The 21,637-nt window shown below is 42.3% G+C and overlaps 1 protein-coding gene across 4 annotated transcripts in view; it reads left to right on the plus strand.

Moving 5' to 3' along the window:
• Positions 1–21,604, plus strand: part of peak1 (pseudopodium-enriched atypical kinase 1) — a 91,816-nt gene extending 70,212 nt beyond the window's left edge. For all 4 annotated transcript variants that reach the window (XM_068015534.1, XM_068015531.1, XM_068015532.1 and 1 more), the window contains 2 exons: positions 77–858; positions 14,052–21,604. In XM_068015534.1, coding sequence (XP_067871635.1) covers positions 77–858; positions 14,052–15,176 — 1,907 coding nt within the window. In that variant the 3' untranslated portion in view covers positions 15,177–21,604. The remainder of the gene's footprint in view (positions 1–76; positions 859–14,051) is intronic.
• The last annotated feature ends 33 nt before the right edge of the window (positions 21,605–21,637 follow it).

Consider the following 21,637-nt stretch of genomic DNA (forward strand, 5'->3'; position numbering starts at 1 on the left):
TGTGCTATTTTTCACTGAAATGCACATGTTGTCTAATTGTACTATGATTCTAAACCTTTTGTATGTGATTGCATAGGGCAATCGCGGGCCAACATGATACCCCTGAAGCAGCCAAGACAACTGAAAGGAGCTTCAGATGATGCCATTGCATTTGTGGGATCCACAGAGCAGGAAACCATGTCTGAGAGTCAGCCAACACCACCCCCTCTTCCAAAGAAGACCATAATCCGAGCAAACACTGATCCAGCATCAAAGGACTATGCCCACAAAATGATAGAAGTCAGAAATTCCGGGCTGAATGTAAACTTGGCAAACCCCCTGTATGATGTAGAGTATCCTGGGGACGCAAACTGGGATGCATCAAGTGCTTGTTCCTCACTTAGCTCAGATGCCAGAATCTGTGATATTGAGTCAGGCGATTCACTGGACAGAGCAGTGGGCACGTCAACAACAAAGGCCAGAGCGTCATCAACGGTCAACAGTACTTGCAGCCTCACCATGAGCAGCAGTAAAGAGAGGTTCTCAAATAGCTTGGATTCACTATCCGAGAAGAATCGTTTTCCTCAGAGACCTAGTAAAAACATACAAAAGCCGCAAAGGCATGCACTGTACAAAGGGATAGAGAACAAAGAGGAGGTGGTAATGAAGATTCGAAATCTCCACACAGATTCTTTGCGGAAACTGGCAGCTAAGTGTGAGGATAAGTTCATGGAGGGCCAAAAGAACCAGCTTCGCTTTGGATTGGACAACTGGTCAGACTTCAGACTAACAAGTGATAAACCTTGCTGTGAGGCAGGTGATGCAGTTTACTACACAGCATCCTATGCCAAGGACCTCCATAACCAATATGCAATCAAGGTAAGCTCCCTGAATAATTCTCAACTTTCTTTAACATATCAAAATCTGATCATCAAAAACGATAGCTAAGGCAACAAATTTGTAGTTTTAATGGAAAACTGGACGGAATCACAGAATTCTGGAGTAATTGAAGGGAAGCTAGATAAACATATTAGGGAGAAAGGAATAGAAGGTTATGCTAATAGGGTTGTTAGTTGAAGAGTCTTGTATGGAGCATAAGCACCAGCATGGACCTGTTGGGCTAAATGGCCTTTTCCTGTGCTGTTAATTCTACGTACTGACATGCTCAAGGCTCACATGTAAATAATCACCACTTGGACATTAACCAAAGAACGTTTTTACTCTTCTCTGGTGGTGAGATGTTAATCATAGCTGCTCCATTTTTTTCTGCTCCTCCCAAGAGTGCACGATAACTTTGTGCTACTATACAAAGATGACGGTTATTGGATGGACTCGAGCAATGGAATATCAAGCCAGGTTCAAAATTTCAAAGGTGTATGTAGCCAGCAGATTTTCAACTCGTTTAACCTGGCAGAAGTATTTATGATGTCTGCCCATTCATTCTTTCTCCTTGCACTTACATTTTGTCAGTATAGCCAGTAATCTAAATGTGATAGGAAGTCAATATTTTACCACATTTAGAGATCAAAGAGATCACTGTGCCAACAAAAATCCATACTGATTTCCTTATGAGGAGAATGTGGACAATGTTAGTGTATATGGCGGTTTAGGCACTGCTGCAGCAAGTATAGTTTGGAATTTCCTACCAGCTACCTGTATTTGTGATTAGTGATATCTGAGACTTACTGCTCAGCAGATTAACTCTAGGGATAAGAAAAAAGCCATGGGTTTGATGTGCCCCTTTGGGAATGTAGCCACTCAAGCTTCAAACTTGTACATTTTAAGGACAGTTTTCTTTTCCTGCATCATACAATATCGTGAGAATTCACATGTTTTTTGAATTACTTGAAATAAGCAGTGCAGTGTTAAATTCTTTAAAATTTAGGTATAATTAATAACATGTTGGATAAGTGCCTTTGAATAAAGAAGCAAAAATGCAACTTTATTTAAAAAGTTTAGGCTCATTGCTGTGGCTGTTGGTTACAGCATTTGGCAGCTTATACTAGAATTTTTGACTTGGGTGGTCTTAAGCACTTGGTCTGTAGTTTCCACTTCCTTGGATGCTTGGCAATTGCTTATTCCTACAAGCCTTTGCTTGGACAGTCTTCCTGCCTTCTGTACTCTCCTGAGGCCGTCACTCCTATAAATCTAAGCTACAAACCCAAAATTCTTGAAAATCATATATTAAATTTACAGTTGCCTTAGATGGCATGGCCATCAGGTGTTACCTCAGCTCTTCCTGCCATTCCCAACCTTCACTGCCTCCATTCGGTTTCTTGCTGCATCTCTGCTCCATTTATGACTTTAAGGAAGTTGCCGATCATTTTTATTTCTTTGCCACTTTTATACTTCAGGGCACAGCTTTACAGTTTTATGAATAATCTTTATACATGTAAGTACAATAATCGTCGTTTGGTAGTACAGAACTTGAGCATTGCTGAAAACAGACATTTTGTCGAAGCTTTTCGTCTTGCATTCATCAGGACAATTCGCAAGAATACCAATGTAAGGGAAAGCAACATCTTTATACTGTATGAGAAGAGAGTGGTGAATGGTTGGCAAGTGGACTCTGATGGAGAATGCACCAGATTATGGTTGCTAAAAGTTAACTGCCAAGCTTTGTTTAAAATTTAAACTCGGCAGCTTGACTCTTGATTGGTCAAGGCATTGTCCTGAGGAATGAACCAGTGAATGGCTGTTAATTATTTTGTTTAGCTGAAACAGACGCAATGTGTGTATATGTTCTTTCTGTCTGCAAAGAGCAGGGCCTTGTGTATTAATGTATGTAGCTTCCAGTGCACGCAAATGTGCCATACTGCGAGCCCGCTTGACAATCTTAAGTTGTTGTCAGCATAATTCTTAGCACACTGAGGATTATTTAGCAAATGTTGCCAAATTGTGGAATCACATCTAATGTTGGACACTGTGTTTTGAGTCTTGCCAGCACGGTCTGTACCTTGCCCATTGCGAACAGCGGAAGGGACATGTTGTTTGATACCATCAGCCAGTCTTTGGGATGTATGGCCTATATACCTAGCATCACACTGGCATTGAAATTCATATACCACATTACTCATTTGTGTGATAGGCAGAATGTCTTTTTGGCTTGATGACAGCATCCTATTAGTGGCGAACACCATACATGTTGCGACTGCATAGTAGCAGCGTGAAACAGCTAGATTCACTTGTTGCTCAAATAGTTGGGATACATTACCCATCCAGGGTAATCTGAGGTAGACTGGACATTTTCAGGGCTGAAAATGACGGCCTTAGGCCCGTTCATAAGTTTGCGTGATATATAGTGAGAAATTATTTGTTCAGGGTAGCCGTTGTCATACAGGATGCCTTTGATTCGCCCTATTTCAGTATCAAGCTTGGATGGTGAGCAAATAGCTTGGCCCTGTTTACGAGGTTGCTGCTAAGGCCAATCTTACAGCACTTGGAACTGTAAGAATCCCAACGCGTGTATTGACCAGTGAAGGTAGGCTTGCGGCAGACCGTGGTAGAGAACCTCTTAGCAGATTTCTCAACTGCTACGTCAAGGAAAGGGAGCACATTTTACTGCTGTGTTTCAAAGGTGAATTTGAGTGCAGGATGGAGCACATTAACAAGTGTAAGGAAATTATTACATGCAGCTGTGGATTCAAATATAGCAAATGTATCATCTACATATCGGAAATATGCAAGAGGTAGGAGGTTAAGTGTCCTTCCCTCGAAGACACGTTTCTCATGGAACCCAACAAAGACGTTTGCGAGAGATGGGCCTCGAGGGGATCCCATTGCAACACCATCTCTTTGGGCATACCTTGGGGCGGCACAGTGGCGCAGTGGTTAGCACCGCAGCCTCACAGCTCCAGGGACCCGGGTTCGATTCCGGGTACTGCCTGTGTGGAGTTTGCAAGTTCTCCCTGTGTCTGCGTGGGTTTTCTCCGGGTGCTCCGGTTTCCTCCCACAAGCCAAAAGACTTGCAGGTTGATAGGTAAATTGGCCATTATAAATTGTCACTAGTATAGGTAGGTGGTAGGGAAATATAGGGACAGGTGGGGATGTTTGGTAGGAATATGGGATTAGTGTAGGATTAGTATAAATGGGTGGTTGATGTTCGGCACAGACTCGGTGGGCCGAAGGGCCTGTTTCAGTGCTGTATCTCTAATCTAATCATACATGGTGTTAAAACTGACCTCAACTGCGCAAGTTGATGAGTTCATAAGTTCAAGGCTAACAGGATGCTGCCATCAAGCCAAAAAGACGTTCTGATGATCACACAAATGAGTAATGTGGTATATAAATTTCAATGCCAATGTGATGCTAGATATATAGGCCGTACATCCCCAAGACTGGTGGATCGTATCCAATAGCATATCCCTTCCACTGTTCGCAAGGGGCAAGGTACAGACCGTACCCAACCAGCCCGTGCTTGCAAAACGCAAAACACAGTGTCCAACATTAGATGTGATTCCATGATGGTCAACATTTGCTAAATAATCCTCAGAGTGCTAAGAATTACGCTGAAAACCAACTTAAGATTGTTAGTCGGGCTCGCATTTGTGACGCATTTGTGCGTACTGGAAGCTACATATATTAATACATAGGCCCTGTTCTTTGCAGACAGAAGGAACATGTACTTTCAGGCTGCAGAAGCTTGAGCTCCAGGTTTCGGAACTTGAGCAGCGGCTGGAGTCACAGTTATGCATCCACAAGGTGGAGGACTATGTGTATAGCGTGTTTAGGGAGGTGGTCACACCACAGGTTAGGAGCATGCAGGCAGATAGGGAATGGGTGACCACCAGGCAGTCTAAGTGAACCAGGCAGTGCAGGAGTCCCCTGATATGATCTCATTCGCTAATCGGTTTTCCATTTGGATACTGGTGAGTGTGATGGCTCCAGAGAGGAGTGCAGTCAGAGCCAAGTTTGCGGCACCAAGGGTGGCTCAGCTGCACAAGAGGGGAGGAAGAGGAGTGGAAGAGCAGTAGTGATGGGAGATTCATTGATTCGGGGAACAGACAGGAGTTTCTGTGGCAGAAAACGTGCCTCTCTGGTGCCAGGGTCACGGATGTCACAGAGAGGCTGCAGGACGTTATTCTGGGGGAGGGTGAACAGCCAGAAGTCGTGGTCCACATTGGTACCAATGACATAGGTAAGAAGGGGGATGAGGTCCTGAAAGCAGATTTTAGGGATCTAGGAGGAGATTAAAAAGCAGCACCCCAAAAGCAGTAATCTCAGGATTACTCCCAGTCCCACTTGCTGGTGAGCATAGGAATAGGAGAATTGAACACGTGGCTGGAGAACTGGTGTAGGAGGGAGGGCATCAGATTTCTGAGACATTGGGACCGGTTCTGGGGCAGGTGGGAGCTGTACAACATGGATGGGTTGCATCTTAGCAGCACTGGGATGAATATCCTTGCAGGGAGATTTGCTAGTACTGTTGGGAAGGCTTAAACTAAATTGTCAGGGGGATGGGAGCTCAGATTGGAGGGAAACAAAACTGATAACTTGGCTGGAGTGTGGGAACCAGGAGCAAGCATTAGAGAGGGAAACCAAGGTGCACAGAATACTGGGGAGATAGCACAGGAGTAGGGAATGCTATGTTATTAGGTGGGGTCAGAGTAAGGGAGAAAGTAATAAAGTCTTTATCAGGGTTAATGCACGGAGTGTGGTTAATAAGACTGGTGAGGTACAGGCGCAGATTGCCATGTGGAAATATGATGATGTGGCTATAACATAGACTTGGCTCAAAGAAGGGCAGGACTGGGTGTTAAATATTCCTGGATACAAGGTATTCAGGAAAGATAGGAAAGGGAAAAAAGAGGGAGGGGTGATGGTATTGATTAAGGAGAGCATTGCAGTGCTGGAGAAAAAGGATGTCCCAGAGGGGTCGAGGACAGAATCTATTTGGCTAGAGCTAAGGAACAAAAAGGGTGTAATTACATAGCTTGGTGTTGTCTATAGGCCGCCAGCTAGTGGGAAGGGTGGGAAGGACATGATGGAACAAATTTGCAAGTAAATTACAGAGGTGCAAACATTATCGGGTAGTTATAATGGGGGACTTTAAGTATCCAAACACAGACTGGGATAATAGCAGTGTAAAGGGCAGTGAGGGGCAAGAGTTCCTAGAGTGTATTCAGGAAAACTTTCTACAACAGTATGTTGCTAGTTCAACAAGAAAGGAGGCACTGCTAGACCTGGTTCTTGGGAATAAGGTGGGCCAAGTGGATCAAGTATCAGTAGGGGAGCATTTGGAGGATCGTGATCATTGTATCATAAGGTTTTGGCTGACTATGGAAAAGGACAAAGAGCTATTCAGAGTAAGAATAATTAACTGGGGAAAAGACTAACTTCAATGGGGTAAGAATGGAGCTGGGCGAATGAATTGGAGTCAAAAGCTGGCGGGAAAACTGGTAGATGAACAATGGGTTACCTTCAAAGAAGAGATCGTTCGGGCACAGTCAAGGTATGTTCCCTTGAAGGGGAAAAGTAGGGCAAACAAATCCAGAGCTCCCTGGATGACAAAAGAGGTAGAGATAAAGAAGAAAAAGTGTGCTTCTGACAGATGCCAGGTAGAAAATACTATTGAGAACCAGGCTGAATATAGAAGGTCCAGAGGGGAAGTGAAAAAGCAAATAAGAGAAGCAAAGAGAGAGTTTGAACAGAGACTGGCAGCTAGCATTAAAGGAAATTGCAAAGTTTTCTATAGGCATCTAAATAGTAAAAGGGTGGTAAAAGGAGGAGTGGAGCCGATTAGGGACTAGAAGGAGGATTTACACATGGAGGCAGAGGGCATAGCTGAGGTATTAAATGAATACTTTGCATCTGTCTTTACCAAGGAAGAAGATGCAACCCAGACAATGTTGAAAAAGGAGGTAAGTCAGACGCTAGAAGGGTTTAAAATTGATCAAGAGGTAGTATTAGATAGGCTGTCTGTACTTAAAGTGGATAAAGCACCAGGACCAGAAGAGATGCATCCAGGGATACTGAGGGAAGTGAAGGTGGAAATCGCAGAGGCACTGGCCTTAATTTTTCAGTCTTCCTTAGAGTTGGGGGTGGTGCCAGAGGACTGGAGAATTGTAAATGTTACAACCTAGTTCAAAAAAGGGTGTAAAGATCAGCCTAGCAACTACAGTCTAGTCAGTTTAACTTCAGTGGTGGGAAAACTTCTAGAAAAAATAATTCGGGACAACATCAATAGTCGCATGGACAAATGCGAGTTAATTAAGGAAAGCCAGCCTGGATTCTTAAGGGAAAATCATGTTTAGCTATCTTGCTGGAGTTTTTTGAGGAGGTAACAGAGAGGGTTGATGAGGGCAAAGCTGTTGTGGTATACATGGACTTTCAAAAGGCGTTTGATACAATACCACGCAAGAGATTTGTGAGCAAACTTGTAGCTCATGGAATAAAAGGGACGGTATCAACATGAATACGAAATTGGCTGAGTGACAGGAAACAGTAGTGGTTAATGGATGTTTTTCGGGCTGGAGGAAGGTTTGTAGTGGAGTTCCCTGGGGATCAGTGTTGGGACCCTTGCTTTTCCTGATATATATTAATGACCTTGGTGTACAGGGCATAATTTCAAAGTTTGCAGATGATACAAAACTTGGAAACATTGTGAACTGTGAGGAGGATAGTGTAGAACTTCAAAAGGACATAGACAAGTTGGTGCAATGGGCAGATAGGTGGCAGGTGAAATTCAATGCAGAGAAATGTGAAGTGATTCATTTTGGTAGGAAGAACATGGAGACACAATATAGAATAAAGAGTACAATTCTAAAGGGGGTGCAGGAGCAGAGGGACCTAGGTGTATATGTGCATAAGTCATTAAAGGTGGCAGGACAGGTTGACAGAGCCTTCTCCCCATAACCCTGCACATTCTTCCTTTTTCATATAACAGTCTAATTCCTTTTTGTATGCTTCAATTGAACCTGCCTCCACCACATTCTCAGACAGCGTATTCCAGACCTAACTACTCGCTGTGTCAAAAGGTTTTTCCTCATGTCACTTTTGCTGCTCTTACCAAGTACTTTAAATCTGTGCCCTCTCGTTCTTGATCCTTTCACGAGTGGTAACAGTTTCTCTCTATCTGAAGGAAAACCAGAAGAAATAGAAAAGGAAGAAAATCTGCCCAATTGTCACACAGTATTTGTACTAATTGCATCTAAAACAGGAATGTGAAGGTGTCAGACTAATAAACCAAGTCAAACATAATTCACACAGACCTAACCCACTCCAAAGTGATATGTTGGTTTAATGAACCTAACTCCAGTTAATGGAATCATCAGTGACTTCCCATTTTCTGCTGCTGTTGCGTAAAAAGATATGTCTGAAGATTTATCATTCATAAATGACAATGCAAATAATAGACTGGTTAGTATTGTACTACATTGTTTCTAATGAATGAGCAGACTCTGAGGCCAGTTATAACCTGCCTACCATTGCTGCAGCTAAAATCAGCGAATACAACTTGTCCAATGATCAAACCATGCATCTTGCTGGACTTCATGGCTCAGTACCACAGTGGGTAGTGATGTTCTTAACTCACCAAGTTATTAGTGATCTTTAGGACAAAAAGCTTCATTGCAGTTGATTGCCTCCTGCTTGTTGAAATTGTTCATGCAGAGTTCTGATTCCTAACTTTCGAAGAGCTTGGGAACTTAAGAATGTGGGAACACAAGAGTTAAGTGAGTCCACTGCACCAACAAGGTTCTGCTGACCATTTGCTTTGTTATTTTTCCTCCCTAAATCCATATGCCACAGCTCCTTGCTATCAATCCAATTTCCCCCCCCCAGCATTAGCTGAGCCATATTTATTGTGATTTTTCCATAAATCAATGATTCTGAAGTGTTAGCTTATTCTTTAAACTTGTTTTCTCTCTTTAAAATCTTGTTCATTGGTTCTTTTATGTTTTGCACAGAATTACTCTCTCCAGTCACCTTTGTCAATTGCCTTCATTACATTAAACAAATAAGACTAGGCGGTACAGTGGATAGCACCGCAACCTCACAGCTCCAGCGACCCGGGCTCAGTTCTGGGTACTGCCTGTGTGGAGTTTGCGAGTTCTCCCTGTGACCGCGTGGGTTTCCTCTAGGTGCTCTGGTTTCCTCCCACATGCCAAAGATTTGCGGGGTGATAGGTAAATTGGCCATTGTAAAAAAAAAAAAAATTGCCCCTAGTGTAGGTAGGTTGTAGGAGAATTGAGGGAAGGTGGGGATGTGAGAGGGGAAAATGGGATTAATACAGGATTAGTATAAATGGGTGGTTGATGGTCGGCATGGACTTGGTGGGCCGAAGGGCCTTTTTTGGTGCTGTATCTCTCTATGACTCTATGACTAATACTCCTTTTTTCTAATGAGAATCGATTTTTCTTCTGTGGCCTCCCTTTAAAGCTCAAAAATTTAAAATTTGGGATCATCTCTGTTTCCTATCTTTGCCTCTGTGGCCTGAAAAATTACTGTGAGCAATCTTATCATATGAATGTTTAATGCATTCATATCCGTTCATAGCACAAGCATTAACACATTTGTTAAACCAGTTAATGGCTCCATTAAAAACAATTTAGCATGTTTTTAGCATTTGTGTATTAATGTTGCCAGTAGTAAGTTCTATCTACCCGTGCCTTAAATTGAGCACATCATGTACAGTGGTTTAACTAATCCTTCATAGAACCATTTTGATTCATTTTTTCTTTGCAGGTTTTGGATTTACTCTCATTTTCCCCTTGTTTTTGCTTTCGGACTGCAGCTGTTCAGGATCATACCATTTACACCTCCTCCAGACACATCTTTTGTTTCTTTATTTGTCCCATTATCACTCCCTTCGGCCCTACACCACCAAGTCTTTTGTCATTCAAAGTGATTATTGACAACGCAGCCGGCAGCTGACGTCATCCGACTGCGCCAATCTGCGCACATGCGCAAATTGGTCCCTACCCTCTGCGCATACACTGTGTTCCACATTGCCAGGACTGATTGGCGCATGCACAGATGGCGTCATCGTGTAACGCGGGCAGAGGGTGGGGGGAGCGGGGAGAGAGTGGCCGAAGACCTTGATGGTGGCAGGTACGCTCTCCTCCTTCCCACCGCCCGTTCCCGACCTCCACCCGCTCGCTCACCACCCCCGGCCGCTCGCTTTCCCTCCCCTCCCCCGGCCCGTTCGCTCCCTCCCCCGTCCCGCTCGCTCCCTCCCCTCCCGCCATTGTGTGCTGCCATGTGTTTAGGTTGCCATCATGTGATTATTTGAGCAGTGCCATCTTTAATCCTGGCAGCTGCCTGACGTCGGAAACTGCGACGTTTTAGTGGCACAGGCTGCATTTGCGCATGTGCCACTGCAGCGCCACCTAGTGGTTGTGTTGTCAGCAAACGCAGCCTTTGTCATTTAACCCCTCCTGCCCTCCACCCTATTATAGACCTTCCCTTTCGTTTTTGTTCCACCCACCCCCTTTCACTTGCTTAAAACCTATTGCATTTCTAACCTTTCCCAGTTCTGAAGAAAGGGCATTGATTTGAAATGTTAACTGTTTCTTTCCCTTCAGATGCTGCCAGACCTGCTGAGTATTTCCAGCACTTTGTTTTTATTTCAGATTTCCAGGATCTGCAGTATTTTGCTTTTGCTTCATAGAACCTGATGATGTGGATTGAAATTTCAATTTATTTGAACTCAATGGTTGGCTGATTCTGTTTCTTTGTTTCACTTGATCACAATTAAAATGTATTAGCTTGTTGTCTGATGACAATGAACTAAGGTGAAATTACAGTGATAGTTTTTATTTTGGCAAAAGAAAATTCTCTGACAGAGGTGTGTATCTAAAGGCCAGGAGCCAACGTAAATTGTTTATTTTAATGAATCAATAATTTTATAGTGTTTAACCAGATAAATGATCTGTGCCTTAAAGGCCTGCTCAGGTCTGCAAAAAATAAAACCCGACCCCAGCCCGAGTCCTTCCATTTTTTTCTGCGCTCGACTCCACCATCAGTTAACTTAGCTTCCGTTTTTCACTTTTTTGCTGATCTGCACAATCTTAAAATAACTGTGTAACAAAACCTCCTTTCCAGTCCAAAAATTAAATTAACATTGGAGCCACTTATCTGTGATACAGCGCGTCCGACCTGACCTGACCCAAGCCCGAATGCCGGACCCAGAAGTGCAACCCGAACCAGGGCCCCATGTCGTCAGGGCCCCTTGGGTTCAGGTCGGGTAGCTGGTCTTTACTGTGCCTTGATTAGTTTCTTGTGCTATTGGTTCAACGCTGAGGAGTTGCAGCAAGCAAGGTTGTGGATGTTTTGCCCTAATAGATCTCTTCTGAACTCTAAATGCTACATAGTCGTAACAGCTAGAATACAGACAGTCAACTGTACAAGTGTACTCATCACCTGTGTTTACTCTGAGTATTTTATCATTTTATCTCTCTTCACCGCCACCGTCCTGTCCAACGGTGCTGACTTAAGCTGCATTGGGATAGGGTTTCATGCAGTCGTCACCAGACCTCTCCGCCTTCATCCAAATGACTAATCATTGTGAGCCTGTAGCCAGTGAATATTGATAGGTTATTTGACATTGTGGATAGCCTAGGTGTTCACACCCATTCACTTTCCAATGGGAATCATCAGTGGGACCCTCTGAAGTAAAGCCTGAAGGAATAGAAAATGAAGAAAATCTACCCAGTTGTCACACAGTATTTGCACTAATTGCATCTGTAACAGGAATGTGAAGGTGTCAGACTAATATATAATTATATAACTTCAGTGAGTCTTCAGTGCCTACAATTTCCTGTACACTTAAAAAAAGCTTTTTTGCACAATTGAAACATATATAGAATCCGATGGAGTTTTGCTTGCATGTAAGTGTTAATCAGTGTTAATTCTTTGTTTTCATTCTTGCTTCCAATTAAAAAAATTTTCGGAACCCTTTTATTATGTTGTGAAATTAACCAAATTTAATAAAAAGACTGGGATTTAAAATTCTCCATTTAAATACAGTTTGACTTTTTTTGCCCTAATTAGCAGCCAAAAGAAAATATGTTTCTCATTACAAAGCATATAATGCCAACTGGAAAATGTCTGCCTTGTCACTGCAGTTGTGAATATTCTGGGAGAGTAATGTGACACATGAGACAATCCTAAAATGGTAAAATTCTTACAACAGGGAAGGTCGTGCTAAAGTGGGTAGGGAATAGTTTTATGGCAATTGTATTAAATATTCAGTTAATTAAAGCTTGGTAGTTCAGTCAAGTGATTTTAAGTATGGAATTTCCTCAATCGGCTTAAAGTCATGATTCTGAGCTAGGACTGTCCTCAATTTAATCTCTGATCTGAACTAAGTTAACCATCTTTTTAAAGCATATTTCTTAACAAAGATAGAACTTGAATTAAAGAGTTCTTTGTTCAAAATGTGCTCAGCCCTTCCAGCTAGGTCTGTGAATGCAAAAGTTTTGGAGTCATTTTAAGATAAGAGGTCTTCAAACTACAGCCTGTGGGCAAGTGTCACCTTAAGGTCATGATAATTCAGCTTACAAAGCCCAAGCAACTTGCGTCTGTTTGCATTTGAACTGCTTACTGGTTGTCTTGTCCTGGGCCTGGAGATTTGGAAAGGGCTGTTTTTAATGCTGTTGCTGCATAGGGAAATGGACACTAATTCAGAACACTATGATCTGTTAGTATCAGCAATTTGAATTCTATAAAAAATATACAATATAGATTTAAACATTTTATCTATATCCCTGAGGTTTAATGGTGCACAGACCTATGAAACAAAGGTTTAGAAGGCAGTTGGATGAGCTAAGAGGAGCCATGTGTGGCCTTTTTCTACTTGTGCCTCTCTTGTGGTAAAGCTCTTAACTAAAATTGGTGCCACTTTTCCCAGGATCTGAGTGGTGTGTCATGCCAGATTGGCTACAGTGCTAAAATTGATTATTTAATTTCCGTTGTATTGAGCTAGAAAAGATATTTCTTGGGAAGCTATGATGGGGATTGAGCATTCAAAGATTAACTGAAACTTCTACATTAATAAAGTCCAAGTCTTTGAGGGTTATTGCTTCCAGCATTGCTAATTTTGAATGTTCTGGTAATTCATTCCACCATCTTTTAAAGAAGCGGGATAAAAGGAACTTATTGACATCCTAGCTGGAAGATCTTTCGTTTCTGTCATTTCTTTTTGTGATGTTTTTCCCTGCATGGCTTTGATGGATTATAGCACCATCATATGAGGTTTCTATTAGGTTTCCACTGGACTGTCAGAACTTTCAGACACCAGAGGTTATTTACAGTGAATTATAAAACACTTTACTCCTAAGAGACCAGTTCAAACCTTTCCTCACTCAGAATTCTGTCAGTTGGAAAACAAGTTTATTACCTTGTTAACAATTTTTTGCGACCAAGGATGGGTTTGAGATTGTTGGCCCATTGTTTGAATAATAAAGTTACTTTATGTTCATAATGTTATGTGGAACATTACTACAGTGCATTTGTTAAGCAAGTAAACTGGTCTTAAAGCAGATATGCTCAATTCAAATTGATTTTTTTAGCACTAAATTTCCACTTTGCAATGTTATTTACTAAGATCACATCATTGGATAAATTTACATGTTTTAGTGCACTGAACAACTTAGAATTATCAGGAGTGGACTTCCTTGCTGTGTACGATGTGTTTCCCCAAGAAAAATACAGACTGGATGACTGAGGGTGAGATACACAAACCTTTCAGTCTGGCCTACCTTCAGTTTGAGAAGGTGGTTGACATGGACAGCAGTTCTTGCTATCAGTCATGTTTCCCCCCCCCCCACCACCCACTCCCTCCACACACACACAAAACCACTATCTCCAAGGATGTGGAGCATAAGCATTGGTGTTGAACCGAATGGCCTGATTCTGTGCTGCAAATTCTATAATTCTATATAAATACTGTAAATGCAAGTTATTCTAGTACAGCTATGGGAACCTGCTGATTATGAAGCTCCATCTAGTGGTACCAATGTGCAGCTCCAAGTGTGACTCACAGAATGGTGTTAGATTTTTGTGCTTACCAAGAAAGATTCCCTCTACCCTGCTGCTGGATTTTAACTATTATCTTTCATTCTTTTTTCCAGATTTGTAAAAGTCAAGCAAAAGCATCCCAGCAGCTGTATTACCACAGTCTGGCTGTAAGACAAAGCCTTGCCGTGCACTTCAACATCCAACAGGACTGCGGGCACTTCCTAGCCGAGGTCCCAGTCCGCATGCTTCCATGGGAGGATCCCAACGCCCCAGTATTAGAGGAGGAGGAAGACGACGATGATAGCTCAGATGTTCCAAATGCCATAAAAAAGAACAACTCCACCTCCAAGGGAACTTCCAGCAAACACAGAAGTCGAGTGGTAGTTATCACCCGAGAGGTTCCATACCAGACTGTTGCTGACTTTGTGCATGAATCAGCGCCTCGGCACACAAAAAACCCAGACATCTATGAGCGACAAGTGTGCTTACTACTGCTGCAACTCTGTGCCGGTCTTGATCACTTAAAACCACACCACGTTACACACTGTGACTTGAGGTTGGAAAATTTGCTGTTGGTGCGATGTAGACAAGGAATCCCAGGAAACTGTGAATCAGAAAGCTCCAACCCAAATGCACAGTTGGCGCGACTGATCGTCAGTAACTTCTCCCAGGCCAAGCAGAAAAGTCAGGTGGTAGATCTGGAGGTCTTAAGGGATCAGTCCAGACTAGCGCCTGAGATCATCACCATCACCCAGTACAAAAAGTGTGATGAGTTTCAAACAGGAATACTCATTTATGAGATGTTGCACCTACCCAATCCATTTGAAGAAAACCCAGAACTGAAAGAGAAGGAATACACTCGAATAGACCTACCAGCCATCCCTAAGCGCTCTGTCTACTCCCAGGGGCTTCAGCAGCTGGCAGGTCTCCTTCTGCACCCTAATCCCTCAGAGCGCATCCTTATTTCAGATGCCAAAGTCTACTTGCAGTGCCTCCTTTGGGGACCACGAGATGACCTGCTCCAGACATTCAACTCACGCAGCAGCACTGCTGAGAGAAATAACGTATTGCAGAACTGGCTGGACCTAAAACGGACGCTACTTATGATCAAATTTGCAGAGAAGGCCGTAGACACTGAATGCAGTGTTAGCCTTGAGGTCTGGCTTTGCTGTCAATACTTGGCCTTTGCTTCGGTAGAATCCCTCAGTCATATTGTGAAGCTCCTCCAGCTCCAGTAATCTGTGTGACTGCTGCTTGCTTCCCTTTCTCGCCTATCCCCTCCCTTTTCTCCCTGCGCCCCCCCCCCCCCCCCCCCAAAGACCCCACCAAATTTGGATTAATGTGCAATTTTTTGTAAATGTTCCGACTTTGTAAATGGCAGTATTTAAAGTGTATGTAATAGATTTTTACATTTTTGGAACGTGATGCCTACATCAAGCAACAAATATTTGTTTTTTCTTTCCTAGGCACATATGCAAGCTGTAACTTGCTCTTAAAAATGGATTCTTGGATGTTTGTTGTTGAAGCTATGACAATTTGTATGTTTACTTATATCACGCCTTGAAAAAAACTACAGCCACTTTGCTAAAATTGCATTAATGGGTCAGTTGCACAAAAACAGATTGTCAAACAAATGTAATCTTAGTTTATCAGATCTTGGCAGGGCTGCTTGATGAAAGAGAAAAAAATATGTCAGCCAACTTGTTTTGCTTCAGTTGGCTTTTTTGCTGCTCCATTAGAGTGCTGGTGATGGCAATCGTACAGAATTTGGAGCCCCCACGTTGTCCTGTTATGACCTCCCAACTGAAACAAGAATGAAGGCAGACAAACCATGGTGAAAGATGGGAGTTGATGAGTCGGGGTTGGGGGGTGGTGGGCAGTAGTTCTCGGAGTATGGTGGTACTGAGTATTTTGGTGATTAAGGATGCAGCATTAGAAACCGTACAGATCTTCTAATTGTATGGTGATCATATCTTCAAAAGCCTTTTTGATAGTTACTCAATGTAATTGCGTCAAGCATAAAACTCAAGCGACTTTTCTCCTGGCATGAGTTGCAGAATCTATATAGTTGCTTTTACAACTGTCTTTACCAGTTTTACTTTCTAGCAAAAATATTTTAGTTAATCTTTAATAATGTAAAAAACATATATTAGCAATACAGTGGCAATGTTACAACGCCTGGCCTTGCTTGCTTACTTAATGCTTGGAACTGTTTGGATTTAGAGGCAGATTGGTGAGTATGGTATCATTTGACTGAAAAGGAGACACCTAATTGGTGGTGGTAGTTTCATTGGTATTTATGAATTTTTCAGCTCATGTTCCTTCCTATGAATGCTTCAGTGTACCATATGGAAAATTAGACTAATACAATGCAGAGTGTTGCTGGGGGCACGAGTGGTCCCAAAGGAATTGTATTTTCCATGAAGGGTCTGGATGTTGCCTGGTCGCAGCATTACTCTGTTCAGAGTACAGTGAACCTCCAGTCCAAGAGGCAAAATGTGCTGAATTGCACTCCCAATTTTTCTTCCCTGGGGCAGCCTGATGACAGCTATTTGTTGTCTGTCACTCACCAACCCTGTATTTTGAAGCGATTGTGTATGTGTGGAGAGATTTTCCTCATCAAGTATATATTTTTTTTATTATACACACATTAAAAAGAATAATTACATTAATATATCAGTATTACTTTAGGGCAGCTAACAGATCAAGACAAAAGGCATTTATTAAGTTTTCTGCCATGCTATCATATGCTATGAAGTATAATTGTCTAGGGCTGTATGTGGCATCATGCTTGAGTATCATAATTCCAACCAGCCCTGTTTTTCCCTGCTTTTTTTTTAAATCAGTAAAACATCAGCTAAAACTGGATTTTACCCAGTTATGTGGCATAAATGTTTGCTGGATAATGATTGATGCTTCTTCCTATGGCAGTCAAGTTAAAACAGGAAGTAGTCATACTGTTCTGCTTCAAAACAAGCTCTTCAAATATTAATGTATGAGATCTTAACTAGTGTTGCATGAAATTCTTTTGGTCCCTATTTTGTAAGAAAGTAGTTAGAAAAATAAACAGGCTAAAATCTCTAAAATGGCAAACAAAGGAATCCATTGTGCTTGAATGGTTTAGATTCAAGGTGTTCATGTCTAAACTCTGTAAAGATCATATTTAAGCTGTGAACGAAGAAGATTGATGCAGGAAAATTTTGTGGCTTTCTGTTACTCGAGTCCCTTTCTTGAAACGAAATTTGAGTTTTATATATTTGACCTTCAAACGGTGAACTTTATTAATAAAGTTGCACATGCCAAATGCCAAATTTCATTTTGTAATCTTCCAGATGCAGGTATGCCCTTCAGTTTCACCATCACTATCAATTTCAGATATCTTATCCAAATGTACTAAGACCGTTCCTTTCAGAATTTTAATAACCTCCATCATACCTTCCCCACACCGATGTTATAAAGAATTCTAGAGAGTACTTATGCTTTCTCCGTATTGAGCAGTTGCACATGTGAAATACAGTTGATAAGGATAGTTGTTTTAACTAGCCTACAGAATGGGGATGTTTCTCCTGTTTAATTGTATTGCATTCTAACCTTTCTCTGCCACAACAATTTGGCAATCAGGTCAATGAAAATGCTAGGAGGATTATCAATATTTTGTAGATGGCCTGAATATATAAAACCTAATTATCATCCTTAGTGATTTCAACCTCAATCTCAATTCATTGTGCTCTCTCTCCTGAGTTTACTGCCCTCCTATCCAGCTTTAATCTCTTCCTCCATATAAACTCCCCAACTTGTATTCACAGTGGATCTTGCCATCTCACATGGCCTTGCTACTCTCATCATGTCCATCACAGATAAGGGCATCTCTGATCATTTCCTTGTATACTCTTCACCCAAAGACACTTCTCCCTCCCAACCTTGCTTCCTTCTGCGTTTGCCCTTGTTGGGGGTGGGGGAAGCTCTCCCAATTCACTTACAAATGCACTTTCAAAATCCCTACTCTTTAGCCTTTGGCCTTCCATTCACCACGACAAGTATGCAGCTACCAATGTCCTCAACCATGCCATTTGATGCTCCAGTCCCCATGAAAACCATTACTCTCTCTCCCTGGTCATTTTCATCCCCCCTCCCCCCAACCTTCCCACCCTTATCTCTGTTCCCTTATATCCAAGATTTGAACGGATATGGCGGACAACTGGTCTAGCCATCCATCGCTAATAAGGATCATCCTGGAATAGAAAGATAACCGCCTGGCTTCTTAAATCCCTCTCCCCATCTCCTCCACCCTCACCTCCAACAAGTGCGAGTTGCTCATGGACTTCTTTGCACTGATTGAGAACATCTGATTTGCTGCCTCTGCCTCTTCCCTCTCTTCCACTAACCCACTGACCAAACTTCTAAGGCACCCCCCCTGCCCTGAAATCTCATCTTTCTCACCTATCCCCCCTCATGCCCTCTTCGTTTACATCTTGTCCATGAGACCCTCCTTCAGCCCTATTCCTACTAAATTGCTGACCATTAACTTCCCTTCCTGGCTGCCACGCTAGCTGATATTAGCAGTTCTTTCTTCTCAGATACCATCTCCCTCTCCTTCAAATCTGCTGTTATCGCCCTTCTCAAAATAAACATTCCTTGATCCCTCCACCTTTGCAAACAACAGTCCCATTTCCAATCTTCCTATCCTCTCAAATTCTTGAACATGCTGTCGTCAAATTTTTTTTTAATTTTATTTTTTATTTAGAGATACAGCACTGAAACAGGCCCTTCGGCCCACCGAGTCTGTGCCGACCCGCAACCACCCATTTATACTAATCCTACATTAACCCCATATTCTCTACCATATCCCCACCATTCTCTTACCACCTACCTACACTAGGGGCAATTTACAATGGCCAATTTACCTATCAACCTGCAAGTCTTTGGCGGTGGGAGGAAACCGGAGCACCCGACGGAAACCCACGCGGTCACAGGGAGAACTTGCAAACTCCGCACAAGCAGTACCCAGAACTGAACCCGGGTCGCTGGAGCTGTGAGGCTGCAGTGCTAACCACTGTGCCGCCCGTCTTTGTGCCCATCTTACCCGGAACTGCATGTTTGAATCTCTCCAGTCAGGTTTCCATCCTGCCACAGTACCAAAACAGCTCTTATCAAAGTCACAAATAACATCCTGTGTGATTGTGACAGAAATAAACTATCTCTCCTTGTCCTTCTTGACCTGTCTGCAGCCTTTGACACGGTTGCCCACGCCATCCTCCTCCATCGTCATCCAAATGGCTGGGACTGCTCTTGCTTAGTTTCATTCTTATTTATCCAGTTATAGCCAGAGAATCATATTCAATGGCTTCCTGCTCCTGCACCATTATCCCTAGTGTCCCCCAAGGATCCATTCTTGGCCCCCTCTTATTTCTCATCTACATCCTGCCCTCTGGCTACAGCATCAATTTCTACATGTACGCTGATGATACCCAGCTCTATCTCACCTCCAACTCTCTCGATTCCTCCACCTTCTCTAAATTGTCAGACTGCTTGTCTGACATACAGTATTGGATGAGCAAAAATGTTTTCCAACTAAATTTTGCAAACACTGTCTTTGCTACTCACGGACTCCATCCCTCTTCATGGCAATTATCTGAAGCTGAACCAGACTGCTCGCAATTTTGGTGTCATATTTGACCCCGAGATGAGCTTCTGACTACATCCATGCCATCACTAAGACTGCCTATTTCCATCTCTGTGACATTGACCAACTCCACCCCTGCCTCAGCTTATCTGCTGCTGAAATCATCATCCATATCTTTGTTCCCTCCAGACTTAACTATTCCAATGCTGTCTTTCCAGCCTATCCCATTCACCTGTGCTTCCTGACCTACATTGGCTCTGGTTAAGCATTGCCTCTATTTTAAAATTCTCACCCTTGTTTTCATATCCCTCCATGGCCTCACCCCTTCCTATCTCTGTAACCTCCAGCCTCAGATCTCTGCACTCCTCCAATTCTGGCCTCGGGCATCCTGATTTTAATCACTCCACCATTGGCGGCCGTGTCTTCAGCTATCAAGACTCTAAGCTCTGGAATTCCCTCCCAAACCTCTCTGCCTCTCTACCTCACTCTCCGCCTTTAAGATGCTCCTTGAAAGCTACCTCTTTGAAAAGCTTTTTATCATCTGCCCTAATATCTACTTATGTGGCTCAGTATCAAATTTTGTTTGCTAATGCTCCTGTGAAGAGCCTTGGGATGTTTTACTACATTAAAGGTGCTATATGAATACAAGTTGTTGTTTCTGTTTAAAATGTGTTCACTTACCAGTTGAACAGCAGCTCTTCCGTGTTCAAACTGTTGAGAAGAATTTATTCAATCGAACATGAGCTGCTCAAGTTTCTGCTGTCTATTAAATTGGGTGGGATCATGTTTTGAACTGGAAAGTACACTTTTTGAAAATGTGCTTTGCAAATTCCTGAGATGCAAAAATAGATATTGCAAGTTTGTTCCCTCCCCCATTTACTCCAGTATTTATGATGGAAGTGTGTTTGGTAATATTTGAACTTTCAAATATCATCATTAGCAAAGCAAACAGAACTTGAGTCATGATCCTACTCCCTGCTCCAATCCAAAGTAATGTCCAAACCATGGACCTAGGGAACAGGTGGCAATCCAAATGCAGGGTGCTAATGAGTGAAGTGCCTGATTATGGTTAGAATATAGACAACAGTATTAGACAAGAAATAGCACACAATGTAACTCTTAAAATAAGTTTATTTTTGGTGTACAGAAGTCTAGAGTGCATTAGTGTGCTTGTGTCAAAACTAGCCAAATTATTGGTGTTTACATATAGTTATTTCTATCATTTTGTGTACTTTTTTGAAACATCTGGTTCCTTTTGCTGAAAGACCTAGATGAATGTGCTCCCCTGGTACTACTACATTGAGAGAATTTCTTGCAAGCAGTAATGAGACAGTTTCGGTTGATTAAACACAAGAGATTCTCCACTGGAATTTGGGACAGGAAGCTGTTTTCAAGTACTGGACTCAGTCCCTGAAAAATTCACATACCAAGTATTAGTACTGTATTGAAATAGATGCTGAAAATGCACGCCGTGTGTCAGCATCTGAAACAGAAGGCAAGTAAATGTTTCAGGTGGGTACTTGTTGAAATTGACTAAGCTGTTGAGCATTTTCTGCTCTTCCAGCATTTTTTTTCTTTGTTTCTATAAATAGCACAATCCTGTGAGAGGTTGAAAATTAATTTTGTCTTAAAACAATTTGAGGGTTTTAGAGTGCTGCCTTTTTGTAGCCATCTTAAATTAGCAATTTAAATCTTTGTGCAACTGACCCAATGACTGCACATAGCTTTCTGTATTCTGTACTGCTGATGACTGGACTGTGTTTCTCTGAAAATGCAAGCCATCAGTATTCTTATGATTATGTATAACCTTGTTTGGATCTACTGTATTAAAATAATCAGTGTACTTACTCTGCAGCACCCTGCCATCCCAGAACTTGTATTCTGCTGCTTTGAGTGGTTGGCTGAAGACTGAGGTATGTGTGTGAATTGTAACACTTCAAAATGGGAGCTGAAATTCTAATCTGGTGTAATTCCTGTAATCATTCAGTTGTGTCACAATCATGTAAATGGTTGTGTTTTATTAAAAAGTGACAACTGTTCGACATTTGATTGAGAGTTGTGTTTTCTGTGGATAGG

This window comes from Heterodontus francisci, chromosome 35, assembly GCF_036365525.1.
Source record: "Heterodontus francisci isolate sHetFra1 chromosome 35, sHetFra1.hap1, whole genome shotgun sequence".
Lineage (NCBI taxonomy): Eukaryota > Metazoa > Chordata > Chondrichthyes > Heterodontiformes > Heterodontidae > Heterodontus > Heterodontus francisci.